Source organism: Dryobates pubescens, chromosome 27 (genome assembly GCF_014839835.1).
Source record: "Dryobates pubescens isolate bDryPub1 chromosome 27, bDryPub1.pri, whole genome shotgun sequence".
NCBI classification, from domain to species: domain Eukaryota; kingdom Metazoa; phylum Chordata; class Aves; order Piciformes; family Picidae; genus Dryobates; species Dryobates pubescens.
In genome coordinates, this window is record NC_071638.1 from 8,800,316 (window position 1) to 8,821,022 (window position 20,707).

General features: G+C 52.5%; 1 protein-coding gene across 1 annotated transcript in view; it reads left to right on the forward strand.

Moving 5' to 3' along the window:
* PPARA (peroxisome proliferator activated receptor alpha) overlaps positions 1–14,470 on the forward strand; it is a 48,702-nt gene extending 34,232 nt beyond the window's left edge. Inside the window, exons 4-8 of the mRNA XM_054173761.1 lie at positions 1,327–1,487; positions 3,552–3,690; positions 7,630–7,832; positions 12,627–13,074; positions 13,925–14,470. Of these exons, the coding sequence (XP_054029736.1) occupies positions 1,327–1,487; positions 3,552–3,690; positions 7,630–7,832; positions 12,627–13,074; positions 13,925–14,172 (1,199 nt within the window). The 3' untranslated portion in view covers positions 14,173–14,470. The remainder of the gene's footprint in view (positions 1–1,326; positions 1,488–3,551; positions 3,691–7,629; positions 7,833–12,626; positions 13,075–13,924) is intronic.
* Positions 14,471–20,707: the final 6,237 nt, after the last annotated feature.

The window sequence follows — 20,707 nt, forward strand, 5'->3', positions numbered from 1 at the left end:
TGGTACTGGTTGCCTGGGAGAAGAGACCAACCTCCACCTCACTACAACCCCCCTTCAGGTAGTTGTAGAGAGCAATAAGGTCACCCCTGAGTCTCCTCCTCTCCAGGCTAAGCAACCCCAGCTCCCTCAATCTTTCCTCATAGGGCTTGTGCTCCAAGCCCCTTTGTAGTCGACTTATTTTAAGTTGGAGGCTGGGGGGAGAATAAATCTCAGTTGGGTGCTCAGGTCTTGAAAACAAAAAGTGAAGCACAGAAAGACACAAGGGGGAAATCCCCCAAAGCTTGGTTTTGTTTGAATGTGTGCAGTGCTGATTTATCACAGTATCACCAAGGTTGGAAGAGACCTCAAAGATCATCAAGTCCATCCTATCTCCCAAGACCTCATGACTAAACCATGGCACAGAGTGCCACATCCAATCCCCTCTCGAACATCTCCAGGGACAGTGACTCCACCACCTGCCTGGGCAGCACATTCCAATGGTGAAAGACTCTCTCAGGGAAGAACTTTCTCCTCACCTCCAGCCTAAACTTCCTCTGGCACAGCTTGAGACTGTGTCCTCTTGTTCTGGTGCTGGTTGCCTGAGAGAAGAGACCAACCCCTTCCTGGCTACAACCTCCCTTCAGGTAGTTGTAGAGAGCAATGAGGTCACCCCTGAGCCTCCTCTTCTCCAGGCTAAACAACCCCAGCTCCCTCAGCCTCTCCTCACAGGGCTGTGCTCAAGGCCTCTCCCCAGCCTCCTTGCCCTTCTCTGGACACCTTCAAGTGTCTCAATGTCCTTCTCAAGCTGAGGGGCCCAGAACTGGACACAAGACTCAAGGTGTGGCCTAACCAGTGCAGAGTCCAGGGGCACAATGACTTCCCTGCTCCTGCTGGCCACACTATTCTTGATGCAGGCCAGGATGCCATTGGCCTTCTTGGCCAGCTGGGCACACTGCTGGCTCATGTTTAGGCAGCTGTCAATCAGCACCCCCAGGTAAACCCTCAAACCCCTCATCACCCTTTGAGGGTTATGAAACCCTCAAACCCCTCATCACCCTTCCAGTTCAGGAGTTCCTTTGGTAAGGCTTTTTTGTTGGTTGGCATTGGCTGTCTGAGGGTACACTCTGTGCGTGGTGTTGTGTGGTGTGTGTTGTGTGTGTGTGTGTGTTCATAGAAACATTCATTATGTTTCAGACACTTAGGGCCACATGATGACTATTAATGCATGTTTTGTTCTGTTGCTTTGTTTTGGTTTTATGGCATAAGCTCATTTTTGTGGGGGTTGAGTAGAGAAATGGTATCCATCTGGCTAGTATAGTATTTCTGAAGTGTTCCTTTTTCTTTTAGACACCCTTTCACCAGCATCCAGTCCTTCATCCATTAATTTTGCCACAGCTCCAGGTAGCATAGATGAATCACCCAGTGGAGCATTAAACATTGAATGTAGAATTTGTGGGGATAAAGCCTCAGGCTACCATTATGGAGTACATGCTTGTGAAGGTTGTAAGGTACAGTGGTACTTTTCTTTTTAAGAACCTAAATCACCTTGCTTTATTTCCAGGCTTATATGAAGATAAGCATCTGTAAGAGACATGTTGTAATTGACACAATTCTAGCCATTACAGTGCTTTAAATAACAAAGACATTTGTGATCTCCTCTTGGGTTTGGTTTTGGTGTTGGTTTTTCTGCTGAGAGAAACGATCCAGATCCCCCAACTCAAAGCCAGGCCTTCAGCAAGCCAGGGGCTATTCACAACCAGCAATTCTAATTCTGCTTTTTCTGGATGTATAACCAACTGAAACCACTAAACTGTGACTAAAAAACAATAGTCAAAGCCTACTTGCTCCACTAGTGTTTTATTTGTGTTGGGAGTATGGCTGCGAGAAGCATGCGCGTTCACTGCATTGCCCTTCTGAAACGCCTCATCTCCGCTCCATTCTGCCTGGTTTCACTCAGTCTCGTATCTCCCGTAGATTCTGGGGCTAGTGCATGTCTCTGGGGGGAATTAATATTAGCATTAATGCATCATTTGGGGGATGACACGACCCATCACCCCCAGGGTCAGTCTTCCTGCTAATGGTTCGATTTCCCTTTGCTTCCTAATTACAGAGTGAGAGAAATAATTCTATCTGTCTACATTTTTCTTCCTTGCAACTATGTCAGCATATGATCGTTTGATTGTCAATATGGCCAGAGGAGGACAATAGGAATATAATGTCAGAGGGGGCTCGGCCGGGGGCGGCTGGTGTCCGAGTGGGCTCGGCCGGGGGCGGCCGGTGTCGGAGTGGGCCCGGCCGGGGGCGGGCGGTGTCGGAGTGGGCCCGGCCGGGGGCAGCCGGTGTCGGAGTGGGCCCGGCCGGGGGCGGGCGGTGTCGGAGGGGGCCCGGCCGGGGGCGGGCGGTGTCGGAGGGGGCCCGGCCGGGGGCGGGCGGTGTCGGAGGGGGACCGGCCGGGGGCGGCCGGTGTCGGAGGGGGACCGGCCGGGGGCGGCCGGTGTCGGAATGAATACATAGAATAGAATACATAGAATAAACCAGGTTGAAAGAGACCTTCAAGATCATCGCGTCCAACCCCTCAACCAATCCAACACCACCTAAACAACTAACCCATGGCACCAAGCACCCCATCAAGTCTCCTCCTGAACACCTCCAATGATGGTGACTCCACCACCTCCCTGGGCAGCACATTCCAATGGGCAATCACTCTCTCTGTATAGAACTTCCTAACATCCAACCTAAACCTCCCCTGGTGCAGCCTGAGACTGTGTCCTCTAATGGGCCCGGCCGCAGGCGGGCGACGTCGGGATGGGCCCGGCCGCAGGCGGGCGACGTCGGGATGGGCCCGGCCGCAGGCGGGCGACGTCGGGATGGCCTGAGTGGGCTTGGCCGTTGGCGGGCGGTGTCAGAATAATGCTAGACTGTCTCTTAGAGATGGAGAGCCAGTTCCTCTTCAGTTTTATCCCACAGTCCAAATGAGACCCTGTTAGGGCATGTGAAGCAAGCTGCTGCAGTGTCCCTGGATTTGCTAATCCTGTGATTTCACACTAGGAGACTAACCTTACCCTGCAATGCTCTCATGGGTTGAGTTGAATCTGCTGCTGCTGATCCAAAACTTGCCATGATTATCAAGATGTCCTGGTCAGATGTGTTGAGCTGCAAGCTTCTCCTCTACCGCTCCTTTTGGTGTCCTTGGCTCTTTCTGTGCACCGCGCTGCGCTGTCCTCCCTCCTCTGTTTGCTGGCTGAAGTTAAAATGTGTTCCGTGTGTGTGCTCGTGTGACTTACACAGATGGAGGATGAAGGTGATTTCTGATGGAGGACACAGAGAGGATGTGTTTTCTGTAATCCATAAGAGCAAATCTGGCAGGCTCTTGATCCTCTCCCACGAAAGGAGTCCGAGAGCCTCTCCCTTCTTTGCCGTTTCTCATTTTAAACGTGCCTCCAGCCACTGCAGAGGTTCCTCCCTTTGCACAGGTGGTGGTGTGTGCTGTTTTGCTAGTGCCATCACTGAACAGCAGAGTCCCCCCCCCAATTCTGTAACATTTGGTTGCTGTTTTCCCCACCTCCTCCTAGGGCTTTTTCCGAAGAACAATCCGTCTGAAGCTCGTCTATGACAAATGTGACCGCAGCTGCAAGATCCAGAAGAAAAACAGGAACAAGTGCCAGTACTGCCGCTTCCAGAAGTGCCTTTCAGTGGGAATGTCACATAATGGTAGGTAAGAGTGCCCTTCATTTGTTTGTTCCTACCCAGAGTCTGCTTCTGGAAGCAGGCATGTGGATAGCATTTCTTCGTGGGTTCAACCTTAGAGTTAGGTTAGAATAGAATAGAACAGAACAGAACAGAATAGAATTAACCAGGTTGGGAAAAGAGCTTTGAGGTCATCAAGTCCCACCTATCACCCAACACCATCTAATCAACTAAGCCATGGCAGCAAGTGTCTCATCCAGGCTCTTCCTAAATACCTCCAGGGATGGTGACTCCAGCACCTCCATGGGCAGCACATTCTAATGGACAATCTCTCTTTCTTCCTAACATCCAGCCTAAACTTCCCTGGCACAGCTTGAGACTGTGTCCTCTTGTTCTGGTGCTGGTTGCTTTAGAGAAGAAACCAACCCCCACCTGGCTACAACCTCCCTTAAGGTAGTTGTACACAGCAATGAAGCCTCCTCTTCTCCAGGCTAAACAACCCCAGCTCCCTCAGCCTCTCCTCACAGGGCTGTGCTCAAGGCCTCTCCCCAGCCTCGTTGCCCTTCTCTGGACACCTTCCAGCAACTCAACATCTTTCCTAAACTGAGGGGCCCAGAACTGGACACAGGACTCAAGGTGTGGCCTAAGCAGTGCAGTGTACAGGGGCAGAATGACCTCCCTGCTCCTGCTGGCCACACTGTTCCTGATGCAGGCCAGGATGCCATTGGCCTTCTTGGCCACCAGGGCACACTGCTGGCTCATGTTCAGCCTACTATCAACCAGTACCCCCCCCGGTCCCTTTCTGCTTGATTGCTCTCCAGCCACTCTGACCCCAGCCTGTAGCACTGCATGGGGTTGTTGTGGCCAAGTTGTTCTCAAATGAGTACTTGGTGGAACTGAGACACAGCTGCTAGGTTGTTAGGAGCTTTACACAACTGTGCTGGGTGTCTGTCCACATAAAAATTGCAGGGGGACTCTAGAGCTGCCTTCCAGTACCTGAAGGAATCCTATGGTAAGGCAGTAGAGGGACTTCTCCTGAGGGTGTCTAGAGACAGGACAAGGGAGAATGGTTTGAAGCTGAGGGAGAGCAGGGTTAGACTGGAGCTGAGGAAGAATTCTTCGGTACCAGGGTGGTGAGAGTCAGCAACAGGCTGCCCAGGGAGGCTGTGGCTGCCTCCTGCCTGGGGGTGTTGAAGGCCAGGCTGGATGAGGCCTTGAGCAGCTGAGTTTAGTTGAGAAGTCTCCCTGGGCATGGTGGGGAGGTTGGAGGAGATAATTTCTGAGGTCCCTTCTAAACTAAGCTTCTCTGTGATTTAGTTGCTTTCTTCACCCAGAACTTTGGTGCCATTACTGCCACTGAAACAAATTTCAGTACTGGAATAATGCTGATCAAGGTCAGTGTTGAGGAGTGGGAAGAGAACAACTCTCTGATTGTGGGAGGGAGTGATGTGGGATAGAAATGTGCAGGAAACCAGACTTCAGTATTTTTCAGGTCATAGTGCAGCAGCTCTTGGGCAGATAGCTCAGGGCACGTGGTGGTAGGGCAAAGGTATGGGCTGACAATGGAGGAAGAATCTGGTAGGTTGGTTGCTAAATGGAATGGTAACAATTCAGAGCCTTTGGATATGCAGCTGAAACATTATCTTAGTGTCCGTGTTAATGATTTAAGGCAGGGCTGGCAAGCTTACAGGCCAGCTTCAGCCCACAGGGCAGGAGGCAGCTTGCTAAGCAACTTTGGTAAAGAGGTCTAAGCCATGAGAGACAGCATTCTGCTTGGCCACAAGCCAGGAGGTTGCTTTCCTTAGCTAAGTCTGATAGTGTCAAGGCTAAACTTGGGAGCAGGTGCAGCTTGGGAGTAGGTGCAGAGCTACAGGTTAGGAGATGACCTTCCTGGGGAAGCTATGCAGTCAGGATAGCTGGGGTGGGAATGTGGTTGGAGAAGCTGCCTGTGACATCATAGTCTAGAGTCCTAGCAAGAGACACTAGGAGAACTGGCTTTCTGGTTCTGGGGAAGGAGGTCCACTGGGAGAGGGTAGCTAGATCTGTCAGACTGGTAATAACCTTTGTGCAGAGGCAGGCAGCCAGCATCTCAGAGGCACGAGCTGAGCAGGGAGCTGTGGCAGCTGGCAGAGTTCCTGGGTGATCCTGCTCTGGCAGGGGGGTTGGACTTGATGATCATGAGAGGTTGGAAGGGACCTCCAGAGATCACAGTACTCTCTGGAGGTCCCTTCCAACCTCTCATGTACTGTGAGACTGAGTTAACATTTGCTTGAAGCTGTTCCATCCTGCTAAAATGTTGTGGGCAGCTACAATGCAGCTGAAGCTGCAGCAGGCACATGGGAGGCAGTGGAGGAAGGATGTGGCTGCTGTCTTGCAGGCAGTACATCTCAAGACAAAAGCTGGAACTAGGTTTACAGCCATGACCTTAAAACTGCTTCAATTTATAGCAGATACTCTGCAGACTCATGGGCAGACACCAAACAGGCCCATCCACGGTGGACTTCTGTTGAAGCCCAAAACTGCATTTCAGATCACACCTAGAGTCACCTCCTTATGCCAGGAGAAAATCCCCTGGGCATGTTGAAGAGCTCATTCTGCACATGCTTGAACTGCTCAGTTCTAGGCAGTGAGGCTCTGTGCTCTCCCTGGTTAGCTGCTGGAATGCAGGAGGGGAACCAGCTAGTCTGGTTCCATCTCAAAACCTTGCACACCCCACTAGAGGATGAGGCCCCTTGACAAATGGAGCTGGTTTCATTTTACACTGACACTGAGGAGGATGTGCACATGCACTTGCCCAAGGACTGGGACACCCAGAGGTGTTTCAGACTTGCATCTCTCTCTCTAAAGAATATCCCAAGAGCTAGACTGGATACTCAAAACTCCACTCTCATCCTCTCCAGTCCTGAAGGGCTAATCTGTTGGGAAAAGAAGCACAAATTGCTGGCTCTGGCAGGTTTTGTTGACTTCAGGCTTGAGCACAAATCCAGGCCTCTGATCTGTTTTACTCTCGCAGGGATGTTAAGCTGAACATTCAGTGCATGAAGAGCTGAATGCCCCAGGAGGTTCTCAACGAGCCATGGGCTCTGGGCCCAGCTCCACTGCGGTGTTCCCTGTGAGGTCCCTCTGAGGCAGCTGTCCAGCTGGCACATGTGTTCTCTGCCATGCTTCTGACAGGGGTTTACTCAGGGGCTTTTTGAGTACTCCCAAGGTGGACTCCTAGTTTGGTGTTGGGAGTTGCAGAAAGCAGCAAGGAGAACACAAAACCCAGCTCCTTGGCTGAGGCAGAAGGCCGCGGCACGTGTCCTAGCTCCCTGTGTTTCAAAACCGCTGGTGACCTTCAGTTTAGCATGGTCTTCAGAATTCCTCACTGACTGTGATGGATAGGAGGAGGCTTTTTCACCCATGGATTTGTCACAAAGATACTGCCCCTGGCCGAGTTTCCCCAGCCACGAATCCTACCGCTCTGATCAGCAGGAGCGAAAGGTGCTGGTGAGAGGCCTTGAGCACAGCCCTGTGAGGAGAGGCTGAGGGAGCTGGGGTTGTTTAGCCTGGAGAAGAGGAGGCTCAGGGGTGACCTCATTGCCCTCTACAACTACCTGAAAGGTGGGTGTAGGCAGGAAGGGGTTGGTCTCTTCTCCCAGGCAACCAGCACCAGAACAAGGGGACACAGTCTCAAGCTGTGCCAGGGGAGGTTTAGACTCGAGGTGAGGAGAAAGTTCTTCACTGAGAGAGTCGTTCGCCATTGGAATGTGCTGCCCAGGGAGGTGGTGGAGTCACCGTCCCTGGAGGTGTTCAAGGGGAGATTGGACGTGGCACTTGGTGCCATGGTCTAGTCGTGGGGTCTGTTGGGACAGGTTGGACTTGATGATCCTTGGGGTCTCTTCCAACCTTAGTTCTACTGTGATACTGTGTGATACTGTGTGCCTGTAACTGACGCTTGGCTTCCGTTTGTCTTCCCCGCAGCAATCCGGTTCGGACGGATGCCCAGGTCTGAGAAGGCCAAGCTGAAAGCAGAAATCCTCACAGGTGAAAGTTCTGTGGAGGATTCAGAAACAGCAGATCTCAAATCACTTGCCAAAAGGATTCACGATGCTTACCTGAAAAACTTCAATATGAACAAGGTGAAAGCCAGAATCATCCTTGCAGGGAAAACTAATAACAACCCAGTAAGTACTTCTGCTGTCACTTCAAAGCTGCCAAGGACAGAAAGTGATTGTAACAATTTGTTAGACTCTTAAGCACAAGCCTTTAGGAAAGAAATATCATGAGAGCAGGGATGGGCAGAAGGGCTCTGCAGAGGGACCTCGACCGACTGGGCAGATGGGCAGAGTCCAACGGGATGGCATTCAACAAATCCAAGTGCCAGGTGCTGCACTTTGGCCACAGCAACCCCATGCAGAGCTACAGGCTGGGGGCAGAGTGGCTGGAGAGCTGCCAAACAGAGAGGGACCTGGGAGTGCCGATTGACAGCCACCTAAACATGAGCCAGCAGTGTGCCCAGCTGGCCAAGAAAGCCAATGGCATCCTGGCCTGCATCAGGAATAGTGTGGCCAGCAGGAGCAGGGAAGTCATTGTGCCCCTGGACTCTGCACTGGTTAGGCCACACCTTAAGTCCTGTGTCCAGTTCTGGGCCCCTCAGTTTAGGAAGGACATTGAGACACTTGAATGTGTCCAGAGAAGGGCAATGAGGCTGGGGAGAGGCCTTGAGCACAGCCCTGTGAGGAGAGGCTGAGGGTGCTGGGATTGTTTAGCCTGGAGAAGAGGAGGCTCAGGGGAGACCTCATTGCTCTCTACAACTACCTGAAGGGAGGTTGTAGCCAGGAGGGGGTTGGTGTCTTCTCTCAAGCAACCAGCACCAGAACAAGAGGACACAGTCTCAAGCTGTGCCAGGGGAAGTTTAGGCTGGAGGTGAGAAAAAAGCTCTTCACTGAGAGAGTCGTTTGCCATGGGAATGTGCTGCCCAGGGAGGTGGTGGAGTAACCGTCCCTGGAGGTGTTCAAGAGGGGATTGGACCTGGCACTCGGTGCCATGGTCTAGTCATGAGGTCTGTGGTGACAGGTTGGACTTGATGATCTTTGAGGTCTCTTCCAGCCTTGGTGATACTGTGATGCTGTGAAAAGGAGCACCTGCAGTAAATACAGCTGCCTTTAGCCACTAGCAGCGTAGTAGAAAGAGTTAGAAAACTCAGGTGATGAACTTGTAGCTGGAAGCTGACAACCTTAAATGGGAGCACACACAAATTCAGCTTCCAGTTTAAAGCAAAAGGAGTATCTGAATATGAAACCCACCTGCTGTGGGTTGGGGAGATGGTTCAAAATTAGTCTCCTGTCATCACAGTGAAAGAAAAAGAAATATTTTTCTGCCACATAGGCCAGGATAACAAAAATCTTCCCTTTTAGAGTGTGGAGGAACTCTCTGTGGCTTCTGTTTTAATCACAATGATAATGGCAGGAGCAGAAAGAAAACCTCAGCTTGTCGACAGGTTCTTCAGCATTCTGCTCTGTCATTCCCATGCTTGGCAGATGCATTGAGAGCATCTCTGCTGGAGCTGATGGAGGCCAGAGGGGCAGGAGGGAAGCTGTGAGCTGAGGGTAGTGCAGGAGCTGCAGACCCTGTAAGCAGCTTGTAGAGGGGGGACCCTCTCCTTGCCCCTGCATCCCACTCCCTCTGTGGTTACTCTGGCTCTGAGCTGTGTTTCCAAGCAGCACTGCGAGAGCAGAGCAGGTCTGGGGGAGGGTGGCTGTGTCCTGGGCTGGATGTCTCAGTTCCAGCAGCAGGAGAGTCTCCCAGTGCCATGGGTCTTCCCACACCAGTCCTGGGCTCTCAGGCATCCCTGGCAGAGGCAGGCCAGAGGCATGGGAAGCAGGGTGGGATTGGAAAGGTTGGAGCAGATGATCCTTGAGATCCCTTCCAACCTGGTACTCTATGATCTTATGATTCTGGCCATTTCCTCACCCAGCCTTGCTGATCTTTACTGTGTGGTTGCTTGGAAAGGGAGAAGCAGTTCAGGTTGTTGAGAGACAACCTGCAGGGGGGATTTTCCTTTCAGGATCATTTAGCCAAGGTCTACCCAATGCTGTCAAGCTGCTTTTGGGTTTGCAGCAGGTGGGCTTGTGTAACCCTGGTAAGGGCTGACTCATTTCACATGACACCTGTTGGGTTTACAGTCTGTTGTGATGCGTGTTCAGCACACAGAGAAGATGACGATGTTGTTTTACCAGCACTTGTAGTTTGGGTATAAACTTGCAGGGAAGAGGTTATGAGCACACCAAAATCAACCCCATCTGACTGTGGGAGGGAGGGTTAGAAAGCTTGGAAGCCAGGCTGTTTGATGGGGCAGTTTGGCACTTTATAGTCCAGCCAGAGAAGAAAGGAAAGGAGGGATTTGTTCTAGGTAGTTTGTAATCCACCTCCTTCTGAGCAGGTCATTAAGAGCTGGTTTCAGTGGCTCCTCGAATTCATTTCAGAACAAACTAATTTTATGGGGTTTTTTCCCCACAATGATGAGGTCTAAATTTAGCTCCTAGGACCCTGGCCAGACCTAGTTCCTGAATAGTGAAATGATGATGAATTCATAGAATGGTTTAGGGACCTTAAAGATCATCCAGTTCCAGCCCTCTGACACGGGCAGGGGCATCCTCCACCAGAACAGGCTGCTCAAGACTTCATCCAACCTGGCTTTGAACATCTCCAGGGAGGAAGCATCCACAGCCTCCCTGGAAAACCTGTTCCAGTGTCTCCCCACCCTCACTGGAAAGAATTTCTTCCTACTCTCCAGTCTAAATCTGCCCTCCCCAAGCTTCAATCCATTCCCTCTCACCCTATAGCTACAAGCCCTTGGAAAAAGTCCCTTCCTGTCTTTTGTGTAGCCCCCTTCAGGTACTGGAAGGCTGCTCCAAGGTCTTCCCAGAGCCTTCTCTTCTCCAAGCTGAACAGCCCCACCTCTCTCAGCCTGTCCACACAGAGGAGGTTCTCCAGCCCTCTGATTGTCTTCATGGCCTGCCCTTGGCCCCCTTCATCAGTCCCATGTCCCTTTTATGCTGGGGACACCAGAACTGGAGGCAGTGCTGCAGGTGGGATCTCAGCAGAGCAGAGGGACAGAATCCCCTCCCTGTGCTGCTGCTGCTCTCCCTGCTTGGGATGCAGCCCAGCACACAGCTGCCTGCTGGGCTTCCAAAAAGCCTTACAAGACAGCCTGCATCTTTTAAATGGGTTAGAAATGTGGTGGCTTTATTGCTTTGCCACTTCCTGCTCGTCCACATGCACATGGAAAGTTCTGTGGTGTGTACCTCTGAAGTGGGGTGGGACATGTCCTTGCCATAAGCAATTCCAAAGTGGAGAGCTGTGGGAAACTGGCAGCTTGGACAATCTGCTGAGGGGCATAAGTGAACTCTAGGAGTTTCCAACAGAATACTTCAGTGAGGAAAAATGTTTTCACTGTGAGGGTGATGGAACACTGAGGAACAGGCTGCCCAGCTGGGTTGTGGAGTCTCCTTCTCTGGAGATACTCAAAACCTGCCTGGATGCCTTCCTGTGTGACCTGCCCTGGGTCACCCTGCTCTGGCAGGGGCGGGGTGGATTGGGTGATCTTTCGATGTCCCTTCCAATCCCTGCCACTCTGTGATTCTGTTTCTCATGGTATTTCATCTGAGATGAGCAAAGCAGCACTGGGAAGGTGCCTTGTTTTGCATTCATGGAGCTAGATTTGTGTTTCAGGTCAACTGCCCTGACTGGTAGCTGGGAAGCTTTGGGGTTTGTTGTTGTTTTTCTCTCTCTTCACTGCTGCTCTTCGGCTATGTCTCAGAATGTTTTTGAGTTCTGATTGTCATTGAGGAAGTCTGGCTGCTTCCTCCCAGGTTGTTTTAGGAGGCTGGCTCATCACCTTGTAATGCATGCTTCTGTTTGAATGGGGGTGGTGGTGGAAGAGATGGTGATCAAGCCTGAAAATCTGTGTAGCCCGACATCCTGGTGGGGTGCTGGGGTTAAAGACGAGCTGGGTTTCTGTGGAACATCAGCTAGCTGGGACTGAGTCACTGACAATTCATACACAAGAGTGGTACAGGCTTCACACCCCTGTGAAACTCTGGTGCCCTGCATTTAAATGGCTGCCTGCATGCCCCCTAGGATGCACTCATGGTGCGCAGCAAGTGTGGTTAGTTTAGGAATCAGCAGGATTGTAGGCAGAGTAACCTAGACTAGTGGAGAAGGTCATACAAGACTTCTGGGTCTTGATCTGAGGTAGCTGTGTGCATGTCAAGCTCAGCACTTCTGGATCTTCATCTAACAGCTAGAGGAAACCAGATTAGGGCCAGGGCACAGTGTTACATTTGGCTCCTTGCTCTGTGCTGCCATTTGTAGTGCTGCAGCTTCTCTTTATGCAGAACCATCAATGAACTCCTGGGTCAGTGACAGGTGAAGAAACTCTTAGTTTATTGATAGGGTTGTTCAGTTTGGAGAAGAGTAGGCTCCCAGGAGACCTTCTTGTGGCCATCCAGGATCTGAAGGGGGCTCCAAGAAAGCTGGGGAGGGACTTTAGAGGGTGTCAGGGAGTGATAGGACTGGAGGGAATGGATCCAAGCTACAGGAGGGGAGATTTTGATTGGATGTTAGGAAGAAGTTATTCCCCATGAGGGTGGTGAGAGACTGGCACAGGTTGCCCAGGGAGGTGGTGGAAGCCTCTTCCCTGGAGGTTTTTCAGGCCAGGCTGGGTGTGGCTGTGAGCAACCTGCTGTAGTGTGAGGTGTCCCTGGCCATGGCAGGGGGGGTTGGAACTGGATGCTCCCTGAGGTCCCTTCCAACCCTGGCAACTCTGTGATCCTGTGTAAAGAAACTCTTGGGTTACTGACAAGCTGAAGACTGATTGGCATCAAAGTGCATCAAAATGCCTCTTCCTTAAGAAGCCAGTCATTGCTAACCACTATTTTGTGACTGAATTGCTACTGTTCTTTTCCCCTCTGCAGCCATTTGTTATACATGATATGGACACCTTGTGTATGGCAGAGAAGACTCTGGTGGCAAAACTGGTAGCCAATGGAATTCAGAACAAGGAAGCAGAGGTTCGGATCTTCCACTGCTGCCAGTGCACTTCGGTAGAGACTGTCACAGAACTCACTGAGTTTGCCAAATCCATCCCCGGCTTCTCCACCCTTGACTTGAATGATCAAGTGACACTGTTAAAATATGGAGTTTATGAAGCCATATTTGCCATGCTAGCCTCTGTGATGAACAAGGATGGGATGCTGGTAGCCTATGGGAACGGCTTCATCACGCGGGAGTTCCTGAAGAGCCTGAGGAAGCCTTTCTGTGACATCATGGAGCCCAAGTTTGACTTCGCGATGAAATTCAACGCGCTGGAGCTGGATGACAGTGACATCTCCCTGTTTGTGGCTGCCATCATCTGCTGTGGAGGTGAGCACTAGGTGTTCAACAAGGCCAAGTGCAAGGTCCTGCTGCTGGGTCAGGCCAGTCCCAGGCACAAATCCAGGCTGGGTGCAGAGTGGGTTGAGAGCAGCTCTGAAGAAAGAGACTTGGGGGAGTTGGTTGCTGAGCAGCTCCCCAGGAGCCAGCAGTGCCCTCCTGGAGCCCAGCAGGCAGCTGTGTGCTGGGCTGCAGCCAGAGCAGTGTGGGCAGCAGGGCAAGAGAGGGGATTCTGCCCCTTGGCTCTGCTCTGCTGAGACCTCACCTCCAAGCCTGCCTCCAGTTCTGGGGTCCCCAGCATGAGAAGGTCACAGAGCTGCTGGAGAGAGTCCAGAGGAGGTCACAAAGATGATCCAAGGGCTGGAACAGCTCTGCTGTGAGGACAGGCTGAGGGAGCTGGGGGTGTTCAGTTTGGAGAGGAGAAGACTCCAGGGGGGCCTTAGAGCTGCCCCCCAGTACCTGAAGGGATTCTCCAGGAAGGCTGCAGAGAGACTTTTCCTGAGGGTGTCTAGAGCCAGGCCAAGGGGGAATGGTTTGAAGCTGAGGCAGAGCAGGGTTAGACTGGAGCTGAGGAAGTTCTTGAGTACAAGGTTGGTGAGAGTCTGGCACAGGCTGCTCAGGGAGGCTGTGGCTGCCTCCTGCCTGGGGGTGTTGAAGGCCAGGCTGGATGAGGCCTTGAGCCGCTGAGTCTAGCTGAGAGGTGTCCCTGCCCATGGTGGGGCAGTTGGAGGACCTCTGAGGTCCCTTCCAAGCTGAGCCCTTCCATGATCCAGAAGGCAGCCTGCTCTCCAGGAGGAATCCATGTCATAGTCTGCTTCTGTTCTGTCTGTTTTGGGAGCAGATCGGCCTGGGCTCGTCAACGTTGGCCACATAGAAAAGATGCAGGAGAGCATTGTGCACGTCCTGAAGCTTCACCTGCAAAGCAACCACCCTGATGACATCTTCCTCTTCCCCAAGCTCCTCCAGAAAATGGCTGACCTCCGACAGCTCGTCACAGAGCACGCTCAGCTGGTGCAGATCATTAAGAAGACTGAATCTGATGCACACTTACATCCTTTGCTACAGGAAATCTACAGGGATATGTATTAAGGATTCTTAGTCTTTTATTCCCCCCTCCCCCTCCCCCCACTATTTAAGGACAAGAGCAATACTAATCATGGGAGCAAACCTACTGGCAGTTACTCTGCTGTTGACCCAGCACAGAGCAGGAGAAGTCACTGCAGTGTTGCACTTCTTCTGGTTTGGGATCTTTTGTCTGGTTTTTGAACGAACTCTGCAGAAAAGTACTGATGCTAGTGCTCATGGAGTATCTTACAATGGTTCTTTGATTTGCCACGTTGGAGGTTGGTAAGGAATGCACATTTGGAGAATAAATCAGAATGTTAAGTACCAGAAGCGCACAAAATGGTATTTTCTCTTGGTTTAGTCCTTTGTAGACCCCAGCAGAATCAGCAGCTTCCCTCCAGGTGAATGCACAATCATGAAGCCGAGGCACTTCGGGCTGATGGCAATCACTGAGAGCCAGCTGACACTTTTTCTTTCCTGGCAGCAGTCAGGCTGCATCAAGCCCTACGAGGAGAGGCTGAGGGAGCTGGGGTTGCTTAGCCTGGAGGAGACTCAGGGGTGACCTTATTGCTCTCTACAACTACCTGAAGGGAGGTTGTAGACAGACGGATGTTGGTCTCTTCTCCCAGGCGGCCAGTACCAGAACAAGAGGACACAGTCTCAGGCTGCGCCAGGGGAGGTTCAGGCTAGATGTTAGGAAAAAGTTCTATACAGAAAGAGTGATTGCACATTGGAATGGGCTGCCTGGGGAGGTGGTGGAGTCACCATCATTGGAGGTTTTCAGGAGAAGACTTGATAGGGTGCTTGGTGCCGTGGGTTAGTTGTTTGGGTGGTGTTGGATTGGTTGATGGGTTGGACGCGGTGATCTTGAAGGTCTCTTCCAACCTGGTTTATTCTATGTATGTATTCTATGTATGTATGTAAGTGGTTGGATCTTGCTGTCCATACACTAACAAAAGAGCTTTGATCTGCTGCTGCTTTAATCCTGTGAAATGCAGCCCAGCTTCTGGTAGTGCTACCTTGGGAGGAGGCGGGTTAAAAGATGAGATAAAAGCTGAGGAGTTATCTAACACCCAGCAGAGAAGGGTACATGTGGTAAAGCAGTGGAACCCTTTCTTCCCAAGGAAATAGGAAAGTGTCCTTGTGTGCTTCAGAGGGTTGGAATATCTCAAGATGTGGTTGAAGTTAAAAATGGCTGGTGGGATTTGGCAAGAATTTAGGGGAGCCTGAAAGATCTGATCCTAGCCCAGACAAAAGTGTATGCATAGAAACTCCAGCACAGGAGGCTCCACCTCAGCATGAGGAGGAACTTCACTGGGAGGGTCACAGAGCACTAAACAGGCTGCCCAGAGAGGTTGTGGAGTCTCCTTCTCTGGAGACTTTCCAGCCCCATCTGGATGCCTTCCTGTGTGCCCTGTGCTGGATTCTCTGGTCCTGCTCTGGCAGGGGGTTGGACTTGATCTCTGGAAGTCCCTTCCAACCCCTGACATCCTGGGATCTGTGATTTCAGCTGCATAGGCAAGGCCCCAGGTTCCTTGTTGAGTATCTTGGTGGGACAGAGTTGTTTGGGCCTGATTACTTTTCTGATGAATATCCTGCTTCCTTTTTCCCAGTGGGCCACTTGGATAGATTGAATCCTGCTCCTTGTTCCTAGAAGTATGAGCTAGATTTCTCACCAGCTTTCATCCTTGTCCATAGAGCCCCAAGTGGGTGAGGTGCTGGCATTACCAAGAGCAGCATTTGCAGGTGTCAGTTGTGTAACAGCATGAAAGAGAGCACAGCTGAGAGGAAGCTGATCATGTTCCTGAGATCAAACTCTGGGTTTACAACAGGACTTGCTCCTAGTGCAAAATAAGCCATAAGGAAACTGCTGGGCTTGCCCATTTCCCAGGATGTGCTCCCGGTGCAGTGCACAGCAGTGCTAGTGGCACGCAGGACACTGCTCTTTGGTTTGGTTGTTGCTTCTTGGGGTTCTTCTCACAGGATGATTCCCTTCCTGTGGTGTTTGTCTAACACAGAGCTCAGGAGTCAGTCCTAGCATTTGCACAGCAGTTAAGCTTTGAAGGGTACAAGAGGACACTTTGTAGAGCTTTTGGTGAGGACTTCAGAATCTTAAAACCTTCACTGCAAGATTTTAGTAAGATGAGTAAAGTGAGAGCATACATTGATAAAATGGTTTAGGTTGGAAGGGACCTTAAAGATCATCCAGTTCCAGCCCCTGCCATGGGCAGGGACACCTCCTGCCGGCTCAGCTTGCTCAAGGCCTCATCCAACATGGCCTTCAACACAGCCACAACCTCCCTGGGCAACCTGTTCCAGTGCCTCCCCACCTTCACTGGAAAGAATTTCCAGTCTAAATCTGCCCTCCTCACGCTCAAAGCCATTGCCCCTTGTCCTGGCACTACAAGCCCTTGTCAAAACTCCCTTCATGACTTCCTTGTAGCCCCCTTCAGGTACTGGCAGGCTGCTCTTAGGTCTGCTTGGAGCCTTCTCTTCTCCAGGCTGAACTCCCTCAGTGTGACCTCATAGCAGAGCTGCTCCGGCCCCTGATCATTTTTGTGTCCCTCCTCTGGACCTGCTCCATCAGGTCCATGTCCTTCCTGTGTTGAGGCCCACAGAGCTGGATGCAGCACTGCAGGTGAGGTCTCACCAGAGCCAAGTGCCAGGATCCTGTCTCTCCATCTCTGGCCACACTGCTTTGGATGCAGCCCAGATGATTAAAGCCTGCCTGGCTCTTTAAGGTGTAGCTTTGATGTGGCTCTTACCAACAGAACTTAGTTTGCTATCATGGCACCAAAGAACCCCGGTTAGCCTTAAACCAGCTTAAAAGAGGAGAGAACAGATGGATAGAGGAAAAATCTCAGGAAGCATTGGTATGGCTGAAGTTCTCCCCAGCCCTTGCAGCTTCCACAGTCTGAGGGTTATTTGGGGGTTTTTAAATGTATGTAATGGAATGCCCCAGGTCCTTTGGCAATGTTTGGGGGGAGGAAGATTCAAAGGTTGGGGGTTTTTTTCTGTCAAGTATTAGGAATTCTGAGGTTCATTTCTATCTCCTTAATCACTTTCTTTAAGGGTGTCCTGTCTGCAGTGTAGCAGCACATAACTGCTTCTGAAATCCAAATCACTTACTCTGGACCTCGTTGAGCTGCAGAATCCCACCTCTTTTTTTCCAAGGCCCAGTGATGGGCAGTAGCTGGGAATGGTTTCCACCTGCAGAAATGGAACCTCTCTTCCCATTTAAAGATCCCAGTGTTTTCATTTATTGAACTGCCATTTCCATGTGCCTTGATGCTTTGCTTCTAGTCGACTGCTAGCGAGCTGACGTGCTGCCAGAGAGGATATTTTGCATTATTCCTGCCTCTTCCCCCCCCCTCCCAGATTTAGGAAGTGCCAGTAGCTGCACTAAGTCTGTTCCCATGAGAGGGCTAGCACGAGTGTGCAACTCAAAAGAGCTTATAATAAGCATCTAAACATTTGTTTGTTTATTCAAACAGCTAAAACCTGGGGAGATTGATTCATCACGGGACCTGGGCCACATCCTGTTGCATTTGACTTTCCTCCTGATTTCTACTGGAAAGCTTGCATGACTTGGGCACCACCTCAGACAAAGCAGTCAGAGCTTACCCTCTGTCTGAAGGGGAACGGTTTCAGCTCTGCCTCTCCTCCAAAGCATCCCCATTAGCTGGAAAGCTGCAGCCACATCTAACGAACGCCTTTTGTTGTGGTACTGCTTCAGCAGAAGGCCTTACAGTGGTTCCCTCCCTGCAGAGCCTAATGCTTGGGGAAGTGTCCAGATGTAAGGTGTAGGGGGGGGGGTCTGCTGCTTGCTTGTACCTCAAGTGCTTTCCTGCCCATCCGTGGCATCTACTGTGTTTAGTCTAGGTTTGATCAGCTTTCTGCTGCTGCTCTTTGACATGATCTGTGGCGCTGATCTGAGGTTCTTGGTACTGCTGTGTGTGGTGGTGGTGGGAGGGGGTTGTCCTTTCTTCACATCTTAACTTGTAGAATATCAGAATGCCATTGGGAGGGATAAACTTGCACCAAGTTACACGGCAGGGGTGCTTGAAGATGGAAATGATTCCGTGTAAATAGTGGCTTTGTGGCTTGTCTGGTGAACCCTTTTGTACCCTTTGATGGGGGAAGGATGGGGCTTGAAGTCAAATTGTTATTTATTCCTTTCTGGTCTTTACTGTCTGTGAGGAAGAATACATAGAATACATAGAATAAACCAGGTTGGAAGAGACCTTCAAGATCATCACATCCAACCCATCAACCAATCCAACGCCACCTAAACAACTAACCCATGGCACCAAGCACCCCATCAAGTCTCCTGATCACCTCTGCTGCTGAGGTGCCCTGGATGGCTTCCCTGTAGGGTTGTTCCCCTCATGATTAGAAGCAGAGATCCATTCACAATCTGCTCGCAGGGCTGAGCCTGTGCCTGCGCTGTGGCTGTGCTACAGGGCTGAGCCTGTGCCTGCGCTGTGTGCTCGCAGGTGTGAGCCTGTGCCTGCGCTGTGGCTGTGCTACAGGGCTGAGCCTGTGCCTGCGCTGTGGCTGTGCTACAGGGCTGAGCCTGTGCCTGCGCTGTGGCTGTGCTACAGGGCTGAGCCTGTGCCTGCGCTGTGGCTGTGCTACAGGGCTGGGCCTGTGCCTGCGCTGTGGCTGTGCTACAGGTGTGAGCCTGTGCCTGCGCTGTGGCTGTGCTACAGGGCTGGGCCTGTTGCCTGCGCTGTGGCTGTGCTACAGGTGTGAGCCTGTTGCCTGCGCTGTGGCTGTGCTACAGGGCTGGGCCTGTGCCTGCGCTGTGGCTGTGCTACAGGGCTGAGCCTGTGCCTGCACTGTGGCTGTGCTACAGGGCTGAGCCTGTGCCTGCGCTGTCGCTGTGCTACAGGGCTGAGCCTGTGCCTGCGCTGTGTGCTCGCAGGTGTGAGCCTGTGCTGTGGCTCTGCTACAGGTGTGAGCCTGTTGCCTGCGCTGTGGCTGTGCTACAGGGCTGAGCCTGTGCCTGCGCTGTGGCTGTGCTACAGGGCTGAGCCTGTGCCTGCACTGTGGCTGTGCTACAGGGCTGAGCCTGTGCCTGCGCTGTCGCTGTGCTACAGGGCTGAGCCTGTGCCTGCGCTGTGTGCTCGCAGGTGTGAGCCTGTGCTGTGGCTCTGCTACAGGTGTGAGCCTGTTGCCTGCGCTGTGGCTGTGCTACAGGGCTGGGCCTGTGCCTGCGCTGTGGCTGTGCTACAGGGCTGGGCCTGTGCCTGCGCTGTGGCTGTGCTACAGGGCTGGGCCTGTGCCTGCGCTGTGGCTGTGCTACAGGGCTGGGCCTGTGCCTGCGCTGTGGCTGTGCTACAGGGCTGAGCCTGTGTCTGCGCTGTGGCTGTGCTACAGGGCTGGGCCTGTGCCTGCGCTGTGGCTGTGCTACAGGGCTGAGCCTGTGCCTGCGCTGTGGCTGTGCTACAGGGCTGGGCCTGTGCCTGCGCTGTGGCTGTGCTACAGGGCTGGGCCTGTGCCTGCGCTGTGGCTGTGCTACAGGGCTGAGCCTGTGCCTGCGCTGTGGCTGTGCTACAGGGCTGAGCCTGTGTCTGCGCTGTGGCTGTGCTACAGGGCTGAGCCTGTGCCTGCGCTGTGGCTGTGCTACAGGGCTGGGCCTGTGCCTGCGCTGTGGCTGTGCTACAGGGCTGGGCCTGTGCCTGCGCTGTGGCTGTGCTACAGGGCTGAGCCTGTGCCTGCGCTGTGGCTGTGCTACAGGGCTGAGCCTGTGCCTGCGCTGTGGCTGTGCTACAGGGCTGAGCCTGTGCCTGCGCTGTGGCTGTGCTACAGGGCTGAGCCTGTGCCTGCGCTGTGGCTGTGCTACAGGGCTGAGCCTGTGCCTGCGCTGTGGCTGTGCTACAGGGCTGGGCCTGTGCCTGCGCTGTGGCTGTGCTACAGGGCTGGGCCTGTGCCTGCGCTGTGGCTGTGCTACAGGGCTGGGCCTGTGCCTGCGCTGTGGCTGTGCTACAGGGCTGAGCCTGTTGCCTGCGCTGTGGCTGTGCTACAGGGCTGAGCCTGTTGCCTGCGCTGTGGCTGTGCTACAGGGCTGAGCCTGTTGCCTGCGCTGTGGCTGTGCTACAGGGCTGAGCCTGTGCCTGCACTATTCCTGCTAACCAAAGCTTCCTGCAGGAAGAGAGTCACTTTATGGTGACCTTCATGGAACAGTGTGGCCAGCAGGAGCAGGGAGGTCATTCTGCCCCTGTACACTGCACTGGTTAGGCCGCACCTCGAGTACTGTATCCAGTTCTGGGCCACCCAGTTTAGGAAGGATGTTGACTTGCTGGAGCGAGTCCAGAGAAGGGCAACAAAGTTGGTGAGGGGTTTGGAACACAAGGCCTACGAGGAGAGGCTGAGGGAGCTGGGGTTGCTTAGCCTGGAGAAGAGGAGACTCAGGGGTGACCTTATTGCTCTCTACAACTACCTGAAGGGAGGTTGTAGACAGACGGATGTTGGTCTCTTCTCCCAGGCGGCCAGTACCAGAACAAGAGGACACAGTCTCAGGCTGCGCCAGGGAAGGGTCAGGCTAGATGTTAGG